General features: G+C 39.3%; 1 protein-coding gene across 10 annotated transcripts in view; it reads left to right on the top strand.

The window, feature by feature from the left end:
- Positions 1-12,744, top strand: part of DNM3 (dynamin 3) — a 624,166-nt gene that overhangs the window by 312,932 nt on the left and 298,490 nt on the right. For 9 of the 10 annotated variants that reach the window (XR_016210404.1, XM_089299537.1, XM_089299535.1 and 6 more), the window contains one exon: positions 4,445-4,558. Coding sequence is in view for 9 of the 10 variants with exons in the window: in XM_089299537.1 (XP_089155663.1) it covers positions 4,445-4,558 (114 nt within the window). In the remaining variant the exon portion in view is untranslated. Of the gene's footprint in view, positions 1-4,444; positions 4,563-12,744 lie in introns of those variants that run through there. The other variant, XM_089299539.1, reaches the window with a different exon arrangement.

Here is a 12,744-nt window from a genome sequence, read left to right as displayed (position 1 = left end):
TTGAGTTCAATAGTTCTATTTCAATACTGTATCCTATCTTCAATCCTTCCTAATCTCACCTCCTCACTTTCCTGCGGATACTCTAGTCTTTTCTCTTTTAGCAGGAGATCAAAGATCACCTTCTTCCCACACTTTTCCTCATCACATGTCTGTCCTTACCCTCCCAACTCCCTCCAGCTCCTAGGATCAGGCAGCTATTCCTGTTCAAGCCTGCTCCTTCCCTGGGCTCTTCTTCGCACCTGCTGCCATCTTCCTTGTCCCTCTATTATCTTGTCTGTACCACTAACCCCTTACTCTGTGCTGTTTAATTCCTCTCAAATCATAAATGTGAGAAGTTTTCAAAAAATTCATGAAAGTGTATGTAATGAAAAAGATGTCAAAAATTTTTTCCACCCAAATGAACTAATATTTTAATTCTGTTTTCTATAAACTTTCTGAAGCCCCCTCTTGAACTCAATTGTTGCCCATACAAAAACTCTCCAACCCCACCTTCTCCTGAAAACTGAACACAACCAACCATAACCACTTCCTTTGAGTCTGTTCCCTAGTCAGTGTTTAACTCTCTTGCCACCCTCTCTTCAGTGACTGTCTCTTCTCGTTCACTTTTCAAGCCCGTGAACTCTTAACTCCTCACTCCACCACCACCACACTGGAAATGGCATAGCTGAAGACGCCGTGACTCTCAGCACTGTTCTTTAATGTCCTTTGCTGTGCTGATCTTGACAATCTTTACCACCACTCAATCCTGGAAATTCATTTCCTTTGGCTTTCACGACCTTGTTGGTTTTTCTTTCCCTGACATTTCTTCCAGATTATTCTGTGATTACCTCTGAAGTGTTATATTTCCCCAGGATTCCATGGAGAGCCATTGCTGTTTTGCTCAGAGTTTTAACTGCCAGTGACATACATGCATTTCTCCCACAAAATTTTAAAAAATAAAAACATACTGGGGCTGACGATCTGGCACAATGGGTTAAAGCCCCTACCTGCAGTGCCAACATCCCATATGGGCACCAATTGGAGTCCTGACTGCTGCACTTCCAATCCAACTCCCTGCTAATGTGCCTGGGAAAACAGCAGGGGATGGCTCAATTGTTTGAGCCCCTGCACCCACGTAGGAGACCCGGAAGAAGCTCCTGGCTCCGGATCGGCTCAGCTGCGGCACTGCAGCCATTTGGGGAGTGAACCATCAGATGGAAGGTCTCTCTCTCTACCTCCCTCTGTAACTTTGTCTTTCAAATAGAAAAAATAAATTAAAAAAAAGCCCTAAAACTAAAAGCTAATTACCCCCAAAATTAAAAAAAATACTATTTATTTCATCTTTATGTCATATGTTCAAATTTCCATTTTTATTTCTATATGATATATATAATTTATTGACACATAATCATATACATAATTTTAGTATATGTGCTGCCTAAGCAAGCACATATATATAATTTTTAAATAAATATACATGCATTAGGGGTGTGAACTTAAAGTTTAGTTTTGGTGCTGCTGCAGGAGTGAGAACATTGAAATTCAGGGTGTCACTCAACTGGATCCACTCCAGCTTTACCCCATATCTTTCTCCAGCCTCAACTTCTTCATCCTCACCTCACATTTTTTAGTCTAAGTGGTTCTTTCATACTTTGTTCTTATTTGTCCTTATCTGTGGAAAACAAGTAAAAAAAAAATAGGCAAATAAATCACTCCTTAGCCCACGTCATTCTAATCCTCTTCAGGCCTTTCTGAGATACCAGTCTATTAAGACTTCCTAAGTTGCATCCAGTGTACCTCCTCCTCCTTGGCGTGCATCTGTTAATATACTGTTATATTGAAATTATGTCTCTATGAGTCTGCCTTCTGCCCTATTTTTTTTTAAAGATTTATATATTTATTTGAAAGTCAGAGCTGCAGAGAGGCAGAGGCAGAGAGAGAGGGGGGTCTTCCATCCGCTGGTTCACTCCCCAAATGACCGCAACAGCCGGAGCTGCACCTATCCGAAGCCAGGAGCCAGGAGCTAGGAGCCAGCAGTCAGAAGCCTTCTCCAGGTCTCCCATATGGGTGCAGGGATCCAAGGACTTGGGTCATCCTCCACTGTCTTTCCAGGCCACAGCAGAGAGCTGGATTGCAAGTGGATCATCCAGGTCCCAAACTGGTGCCCACATTGAACATAGGCAATGCAGGCGGTGGCCCCACCTGCTGAACCACAGCACCAGGCCCCCTTCTGCCCTATTTTATAAGATTGTAGAGGGAAGGGATTGTGGTGTCAATACATCTTTTTCATCTTTACATATGGTAGAGTCTTAAGAAATATTCATTGTGTGAAATTTCATAATTCTGTTTATGGCAAACTGGTGATTTGCTTATGCCATTTGCATAGTATCTGGAAGACTTCTTTTCTATCCAAACAGACCTAATGAAATGAAATAATGACACACAACAAGTTTCAGATTTTGGAGCATTTTGGATTTTGGATTTTTAAATTAACAATATTCAGCAAGTGAAGTATATGCTCTTATTCCAAAATCTGAAACACGCTAAAACGCTACTTTCCCAATAATTTTGGATAAGGGATCCTCAACCTGTTGTATGCTTTGATGGAGTACTATGATTGATATATTGTTTTTAAGCCCTATTAGGATAGATAATGATCTTAGTGTGAAATAATTTTTTTCTTTCTTCTTTTTTTAGTGAATATAAATTTCCAAAGTACAGTTTATGGATTACATTGGCTCCCTCCCCCCCATAAATTCCTTCCCACTCGCACCCCTCCCATCTCCCGCTCCCTCTCCCATTCCATTCACATCAAGATTTATTTTCAATTATCTTTATATACAGAAGATCGATTCAGTATATATTAAGTAAAGATTTCATCAGTTTGCACCCAGTGTGAAATAATTTAACCAGATACTTCTTACTAACAACTAGATTCGATCATTTTCTCTAAGGAAAATGAAATTTTGATTGTATGTGTACATGCGATGATCTTCAAATTTCAATATGAATAAATGTCACCTTGTGAGCTTGTTAAAATGTGCGTTTCTGAGTTTAATATGTATACATTCTGATTCATTTGAATTGGTAGGTGGCCCAAGAATCTCTACTTTTAGAAAGCATTCTAATAATTTTAATATAGTTGTTAGGAGCCATACTTTGAGAAATGGTGTTTCCTCTTTTCTAAAGCAGAAGGTAAAAAGAAAAAGATAATTCTGAACATTAGAAAAAGTTGCCTGAGTCTGGAGCTGAGAAGGATGCTCTGTGGGGTTCTGTAAAAGCAACAGAACCCTACGGGAAGAATGGGCACCTGAAAAATGCTGCAGTAGACAGAGAATCGAGGTGACAGGGAGTGCAAATGTGGAGAGGGCCTGGGAAGATCAATAATAAGAATTTTGACTCATTTCATAATTTTCTCCAGGGTTGACCTTCCTCCTCTACTAGAAAACTTAGTAGCAAAATAAAAATGAAATCTGATTATTAGGTTATTTCATCTTTCTTTGACCTAGCACTCATTAGTTTTTCAATAAGTAATATTTAAAAATATTTTAGGTTCTCTAGGATATTGTGTGATTTTGTTATATGACAGTTTTTGACTTTTAGAACAATATCATACAATTCCATATAGTGTTTCACATCTCACTCTATGACAACAAAATTATCTAGCATGGAAGACATGGTAAAGTATGCCATATGGGAAACAGAATGTAACTTTACAACTGTGAGAAAAAAATTACATTTTCTCTTAAATGCCATTTATAAATAATTTCTGTCAAATCTGTAATCCAAGTTGTTTATGTTTAAAAATTTTAAAGCTAATAAAGGTTTTTATGAAGATGCTGCATGTTTTCTAGTATGGCAAATAACAATCAGAAGTAGATGGATAAATCAACACAATTTTAAAAACCTCAAACTTTTCATTTTAGTTTATTATTTCAGCTTTCTCTCTCAATCAGCCTTATTCAAGGCTGTTAACAAGGAGCTAATTGGTTGGCTTGAGTTTTTTCTTTTCACCATTTGCTGGCCAGTCTCTGCTGAAAACTGTAATGAGCTGCGAACCAGGCAAACAAATGGGCAAGTAGGCTGGAAGAGAAGAGGCAGTGGCATGGAGAGCTTATTGTCATCCAAGCAAATAAACATGTTTTAATTGTGGCAGCAATGCCATAAATAGGCCTGGCACAGTATTGGGCTGCCTCATTTCATTCCTCTCTGTTTCAGTCACTATGCTTCCACCATACATATGAGCCCGAGATTTTTACTTCATTCACTAATGGAAGAGACTGTCCTCCGGTCATCTGTACTTTGGGAAGATAAATTCTCTTGAATGGCTCAGTGAGGTTGAGCTTCAGGGAACAATGCTATTTTTATTGCAATTTATATCTTGTTTTTAACTTAGCCCAAGACCTTTAGTCTTCGTTGGCTGCTGTTGCACTAAGCACCTCTGCTGATGTCTGCTCTTTTGTAGGTGATTCGCAAGGGGTGGCTCACCATCAGCAACATTGGCATCATGAAAGGAGGCTCCAAGGGATACTGGTTCGTCCTTACGGCCGAAAGCTTGTCCTGGTATAAAGACGACGAGGTAAGCCACACATGGTGACAACTTGAGTTGATATTATTGTGATATGCAATTTCAAGGCCCTAGTGTTTCTCTTTCTATAAGATTTAGCTTGGAACGTTTGTTTAAAGACGCATTGTCTTTTTCTTTAGAGTTTTTTTTTTTAATAACTTATTACAGAATAGGATTAAATTTACAAAGCAAAAATTGTGAGATGGTAATATAACATGTCTTCACAGATTTTTAATTTTACTACACAAGTGAACTTCAAAAGTTTGTAGAAAATTGAATTAAAAATTGAATTGTAAGGTAACTTTATTCTGGTATAAAACTTTTTTGAAATCTATGCATATGAGGGGTCTTTAAGAAATTTATGAAAAACTTATTGTGAAAAATATGCATAGAATTTCATTTTTTGGTTCCAAAATCAATTTATCTTGGAACTGGACTTTACCATAAACTTTATGAAGTATCCTTGTATTCCTCTCAGGTATCTTTTCATTTTTATTTCTTTGGTGTGGTCATATATTTGCTTACTTGAAGAAATGCAGTTGGGGTCAGTGATTGGAAATGTTCTTCTTTATAATAATGTCAATTTACTGGCATAATTAAAGTGATTTTTATTAAATAATGTGTTGAAAAAATTCCAAGGTAATAGAGCATCTCAAGAGTGAAATTAAATTGTTTCTGTGACGTTTGTGTCAAATGAAAGGCTTGTGAGAATGTCCACAACACTGGCATTCAAGTGAGTCCTAAATCTTTAGTAAATTTTTATCGAGAATGTATATCTAAGTAAAAAATATGATTTGCAATAATTACAGTGTTATGCTCATGTTAAGTTTCGTCCCATGACTTACTATTCATTTATATCCGATTGCTGAAGAAGTGCCAAAATAGATCATTTTGGTCTTAAAGAGCTATTAAAATTCTATAAAATGATGCAGCTGAACTTGGGAAGGCATAGATAGAAATTAAACTATGTATCTGTAATTTTAATAGCTGTAGTCTGACTGAGCATGCAAATATTAGGTAAGAGTACTCTGTGATTGCAAAAGCATGTGAGATTATCTCAATTTTATGTGGCTATGGAGTGCATGCATTTCAGAGTTAAAAGTCCTTTCTATCTTGGCTTGATAGCAAAAAGAATATCAAGCATTGCTAAGTACCTTTGTCATTTCTTGGGGGAAAAGTTTCATGTCTTTTATAGTTCTTTCCATTTCCAAAGTGTTTTAATGTGCAGTATTGTGTTAAAAAAATTGGATAATTGTTAAATTGCCACTAAATTTTCTGCAGTAAGGGAAATAAAATTCTATGGAAATATTCAAACAAAATTGCTATTCAAAAGCTCATTTAAATGTTTTGTCACTGACCTAAGTCAAAAGTGGACGTGGTGTGTGTGTGAGACTGAGGATTAGCAATGGTTTCTTTCCTGAACTGGCTACTTCGATACTGTTGTCTTTCCTGTGGGAGGCTCTGGTTTGGAATACCAGCAGTTGAGAAGCTCTCAGATACTTCCTTAGAAATAAAATCAGTTGTCTTCTTTGCTGTGTAGTTGCTGTAAAATATCTTCTTAAATACAGTTTTCCTTTCAAGAATTTATACATTTATGTACATTTAAAAGCATACCAATTTTGGATCTTTTTCAGTTACACAAGGGCAAACAAAAGATTTTACTGAGGAATCATGATAGTCGTGGCTGGTATTTACCCATATTACAACCTTGAGAATCAGTACGCTTGTAATCTCTATTTTTCAGAAGAAAAAATTGAAAAATAACTTTTTCAAAAACCATTTCTACTGGACTCAAATTCCCTTGTTGAGGAACAGTTGGTGGTGGTGAGGCTAATTCGCTTCCGAAGTTCACATTGCTAGTTTGTGGCAAAGCAGAAATTTGAATGCAGGCTGTTTGACTCCACAAATGAAGGCAGGAATCTCAGAGGTACCTGGGGTTGTGCAAATCAACCTCATTCATGGAGAATTTATGAAGATGGTGTCCTGGCATCTCAACATTGACCTGTTCCTGGATGTTGGCACCAGGATCTGTGAAGTCACACTCATGTGACTGCTGTTGGAGTATGGCTTTTCTGGCTGTGAGGGTCCTGATGTGAAGTCTTTCAGAAGGTACATGATGCTCCTCTGGAGAAGGAAGAGGCCCTGTGGAGAAGGAAGTGGGGAGTTCATGGTTACCATTGGCCTCCTTGCTCCTCTAAAGACTTGCGATAACTTTTACAAAATCACTGCTGCTGACGTGCACTCATGTGCTCTCAATTACAACAAATAGAAAATAAGAGTGTTCAGTTGTAATATTAACTAACTGAGCATTTTTATTAAAGGTATGGCTTGGGATGGGGAGCAGAAGAGAGTGGGAATGACCCTTGAAATAAAATGGAATGATTTAAATGAAGAAACTCTGGGAAAGAGTCGTTTTCTTCATTTAGATAATTTCAAGAAAGAAGATCGTGGCTCTGTATTTGTCTGTAACTAAATAGTCTAGTTAAATAATATCAGATATTAAGTGCTCTGAAGGAAATGGGGCAATAAAGTGGAAAGTAATATGGGAGGCACCCCTATGTGTAGTTGGAAGGAAGTGACTTTTGCGCAGAGGCTGGAATATGATGAACCATGCAGAAGATTTTGTTGAAGAGTATCCCAGGTCGAGGAGCTAATGAGTGTAATGAGCTTGAAGACAGGAGCCAAAGCTGTGGTTGGAATACAGAAGCAGAGGAGAGAGACAGATAATAGTATCAAAGGTGCTATTAGCTAACAGTCCCCACCTAATGAATTGGATTTTAAACCATGGATAATTGACAGTTGTTGGACAGTTCCAAGGGAGTGGCATGCTTGGATTTAGAAAGACCACTCTGGCTTCTCTACTTGTGCGTGATGTAAGGGGTGGGATGTGTGTATGGAAGGAGCAGGAGAAAAGAATCAATGACAGACAAGCTGGGAAACTACAGCAGTTTCTCCTGGTCCTGGGAATAGAAGACAGTGGCTTGCACTGGGTAGTAGCTGGTGGTAAGGAGCTTTCGAGTTCAGGGTGGCAAATCCTCGGGCTACATACAACTATACTTTGGTCAGTAGCTACTGTTACTTAATTCAGAACTGTGCTCAAGAAACAAGATGGGATGTTTGTAAGAATATTTATGCCTTTTTGACTCAAGAATTAACTTCCAATTGTCTGTCTATGGCCCATTGCCTTTTTCCACTGGCGCCACTATCATTCATTCCCCTCTTGCCACTCCTCAGCTGCTACCCCGATATCCTCTGCCCTGCCCCATTTGCTTCTCTCACCAGAGCTTCCTGTCACTGCTGACCATCTCTGCACCTGCTGCCAGGGCAAAAATAGGAGAGAGTCCTGTTCCTTGCTCTTTGCTAGTACAGAATCGAACTAGTCACCAGTGTCTGCTGGGAGTCAAGGCTTCCAGGAAGGTATGGGGAAAAGAGATCAAGCAGAAAATGTCAGGAGGATTGGTGCTTAGGAAAAAGACCCATCTCTGGCTTCTCGAGTTTGCCTGACATTCATGCTTGAGCAGCAATGATTTAAATGACACTTAGACTCCATAAAGTTCTTGCTGTCATAATCCAATTACATATGGATTAAATATGGTTCTGTGCACAGCCTTAAGAATGCTTAATTTAGAATATCCCTCTGAAAATAAGCTTGTTACAAAAGATTTGGAACCAGATTGTTGGCAAGCTGCATGCTTGTGCTTTGTTCCCATGCACACATCAGCACCTATGTACTTTGAACACCCTGTTATATGAGAATTTCTCTTTTTTAGTCATGCACATGTCATACAGGAAATATCATTGTTACTTGTAGAGTCATCCATTTATTTTATGGTAAATTCATATTCAAATCTTTATAGAAGATTGCCATAATTTTATGTGTTCTTCCCTCCTTCTGCTTTCTTATTTAATTAGGCTGGCATGTTTTCATTATAATCTAGGATGACTATTTAATTAATAGCATATTATGTCATGAACATATATATGGTTTTATTTAACCTATGACAGATTTTTAATAAATATAAATGTCTTACAAAATATTTTTATAATGAAGGAACAATGGCTCAAACTGTTTTTCATGATGCCATTAATTGAGCACAAGACCCTATAGACTAGATGTCTGGTGTTGTGGAAACGGGCAAAAAAGTGCTGGCGGATGTGGGCTTCCTCTGACTGACTGCCAGTGCAGAGCGAGTCACTTCACTTATCTGAGCTGCAGTCTATTTACTCACCAAATGGGGACCTCTCCTCATCAAATCATCTCAAAGGCATTTGTGAATCTCCGAAAAAGCCTATATTATGTGCTCATGGTATCACACTGGCATACTTACTCTTGCCTTTGCAAGTAACACCACACCTTCCCATTGAAATGCCATTCTTTGACTCACACCTTCTAACTCCCAAATTTGTATTATTTTATATTGTGAGGTAAGATGTATTGGATCTGGTTTTTCTTAGAGAATAGTAATGTTCAGATAACAAGAGGGATATCAGAACTCATCTCTTCATTGAGATTTTCCATGCCATGGGTTCCCCCACATCTTAACCAAGAGTTAGAGAAGATGACATCAAACTGCATGGTTCCTATTTAAGCTGGCAAAGCTGATAGCATGAAAACTCTGTGTGATAATTTAAAGCTATAGTTGACATGACTGTAATAATAAGGCCCCAGCGTTTTTCTAGTTTCCTCTCTACCCACCCTACTCTTGAATCTTGGATGGCTTCATTAGCTCCATCAAGCATCTGGCATCTGTAGACCTCTTTTTGAACCAGTCCTATACAAACAATCATGTTATCTGTAATGCTACTGATAGAAGATCCTAACAGGAAGCCTTCCACCTATGTCCCAGGCAATGTTAAGTTCCCAAATGATGTCTTCAATGAGTCTTTATAATACACTGTGGTTAGAGCAGACACAGTTAATCTATCTACTTGACAGTATGTTATCCTCTAACTCCAAGACTGAGACTTTCTGCAGCATTTTAAGAAATGAGCCATCTTTCACAGAGTTAAACAATTTACAACTAATCATCAAGGGGATTTTCCTGAGTCAGTCTGACCTCCTAGATCATGCTATGCACCTCAGTCTCTGGAATTTCCTACACAAATGGCCCCAAGCACATTCCCTTGGCATGCATGGTCCTCTTCTTGGTTTCATCCTCACCAGGGCAGTCTGCCAATGTGCTCATTCCAAACCTGTAGGATCGTCAAGTGGTGGCCATTCGTGGGGCTGAAGACAGAACTAGCCCATGTAGACTTGTGTGTCCATATGTACCCCCATTGTGATATTAGATAGATCACACTTAACTCCTTTGATTTCTGTAAAAATAATAACATAAGCATATTTTTGCTACTTTTCTTTACCAAAGCTTGGGAGGAAGAAATATGGCAATTCAGAAAACCTCACGTAGAACGTGAGATTTCCCCTCTGCATAGAAATTTTTAGCTAGTCAATACCCTACTTTGGTGTGTCACTGGCAGCTTCAAACTTTGCTGGCCCAGCCTAAGAATAATACATTGGATTCTCTCTTTCTGTTTCTCCTCCCATCTCTCCCCTATGTGTTATCTGTAATTCTGGTATGCCCCAAATTCAAGATACCTAGATCTAGATCTAGAAATAACTCAGTTCATCCCTCAACATCAAATCAAGCCTTCATTGCAGGGTCACTTTTGCATATTCAAACTGGTCAGGATAACAAGGGGCCTTCCCGTTAGTAGTTGTGATTGTAAATAGCATTCTGTCTGTTAATTATATCTGCTCATGAATGCGAATTTTCAACCTGAATGATGATCTTGTTAATGATTATCATCATATACTGGCTAACTTTATTGAGTATTTATAATTTACCAGGCATTGAGCTAAGTCAGTACTATATTTACATTCTCCATTTTTGAGATTGAGGATCAAAGAGATTGAATAACATAGCCAGCTGCTAAGTGTCAGTGCTATGCTCTTAAATGCTTAAACATTTCCTGACATATATTTTCTGATTACCTGCTGATCACCAGACGTGATCCTAGTCACCCAGAATAAAATTGTTAGGAAGGAATTCATGGTACCTGCCCTGATGCAGGATGTTTCCCAATAAAGAAAACATACAAACAAATGGGAAAATCTCTCAGATACCAACTACAAGTTATGAAGAAAATAAAGCAACTTATCTGTTTGAGACATTGAGAGTGTCTGGGATGTGGGGTTAGGTGGTCTGAAGAGGTATGCGTTACATCCTACAATGTGATTGAGCTGGATGAGTTTAGAAATAGAATTAAGACTAGGTGATTGGAAAAAGTCTAGCGATGGACTCTACAGATGAAGGATTTTGATCTTAGAATGATGAAGTTTTTAAGCTAGAGAGTCACATGATCGTATTTTAAATTTTGTACAGACCCAATTGGTTAAATTGTGGAGAATGAATTGGAAAAGGCTAAACCTGATTGGGGAGTTATTAGGAAATTATTGATCTTTGTGTGAGAGACTATGGTAACAGCTTGGGCTGGGGTGAGTTGATAGAAATTAATAGAAATGAATGGATTGAAGAGAATTTTCAGAAGGTAAAAACTTACAGGGCAACTTATAACATGTGCAAACTTTTGAACCCAGGAGCCATTGTTTTGTTCACTTTTTATCACTAGGAGACACAGTGCTGAGAGGAAATCTTATTAGATTGTGACTGGATTAAGGTGGGCTGAGCACCTTAATGAATATATGCAGCACAAAAATTCATCATAGTATATCAAGTGCCTAAGCTAAATTATTGAATTACTTTTTTCCTTAAAGTTTTACTGTGAGTTTTCTGTTTGACATAGATTGTGTTGAGATTTTGTTAATGTTTGTTTTAGAAGGGTAGTAGACAGCCGGCGCCGTGGCTCAATAGGCTAATCCTCCACCTTGCGGCGCCGGCACACCGGGTTCTAGTCCCGGTCGGGGCGCCGGATTCTGTCCCGGTTGCCCCTCTTCCAGGCCAGCTCTCTGCTATGGCCAGGGAGTGCAGTGGAGGATGGCCCAGGTGCTTGGGCCCTGCACCCCATGGGAGACCAGGAAAAGCACCTGGATCCTGGCTCCTGCCAGGATCAGCGCGGTGCGCCGGCTGCAGCGGCGGCCATTGGAGGGTGAACCAGCGGCAAAAGGAAGACCTTTCTCTCTCTGTCTCTCTCTCTCACTGTCCACTCTGCCTATAAAAAAAAAAAAAAAAAAAAAAAAAAAAAAAGAAGGGTAGTAGACTTTTTTCAACCTCTGCTTATTTTCACCTACTTATAAGGCAGAGCAACACATATATATATAGATAAATATATAGTATATAATTTTATATAATTATAGTTATATATCTATAATATAGATATATATAATATCTCTCTATATCTATATATATAGATAGATATATAGTAGAGAGAGAGAGAGGAAGAGCAAGAGCAAGAGCAAGAGCAAGAGCAAGAGAGATTCCGCTGGTTCACTACCCAAATGGATTTTGTAATCCATGGCTGGATCAGGCTGACGCTAGGATTCTGGAACTCCATCTGGATCTCCCACTGGGTGGCAGGAGCCCAAACACTTGAGCCATCATCTGTTGCCTGCCAGGATGCATTAGCAGGAAGCCAGATTGAAAGTGTGGTAGCTGGGACTCCAGCCAGCACTCTGACATGAGATGCAGGTGTCCCCTAGCAACAGCTGAAACCCACTGCACTTGGTGATCACCTCTTGTCTGAGTATAAATGCGACTTTCTGGATTGATGATCATTAAAGAGAGCAAATTTCCTTATGTTAATTTTTACCTGTAAATTTATATTTCACAATTCTTGGGAGGGATTTAGAAAAAAAGCAGAGTGAGAATAAAATAGAAATGGTCATTTTAAAAGGCTTTTCTGGCCGGCGCCATGGCTCACTAGGCTAATCCTCCGCCTTGAGGCGCTGGCACACCGGGTACTAGACCCGGTCGGGGTGCCGGATTCTGTCCCGGTTGCCCCTCTTCCAGGCCAGCTCTCTGCTGTGGCCAGGGAGTGCAGTGGAGGATGGCCCAAGTCCTTGGGCCCTGCACCACATGGGAGACCAGGAAAAGCACCTGGCTCCTGGCTTCAGATCAGTGCGATGCACCGGCCCCAGCGCGCCAGCTGCGGTGGCCATTGGAGGGTGAACCAACGGCAAAAAGGAAGACCTTTCTCTCTGTCTCTCTCTCTCACTATCCACTCTGCCTGTCAAAAAAAAA

This window comes from Oryctolagus cuniculus, chromosome 7 (genome assembly GCF_051225735.1).
Source record: "Oryctolagus cuniculus isolate XC-2025 breed Fujian yellow rabbit chromosome 7, ASM5122573v1, whole genome shotgun sequence".
NCBI classification, from domain to species: domain Eukaryota; kingdom Metazoa; phylum Chordata; class Mammalia; order Lagomorpha; family Leporidae; genus Oryctolagus; species Oryctolagus cuniculus.
Note: the sequence above shows the minus strand (reverse complement) of the source record. Positions and strands in the feature narration are given on the sequence as shown.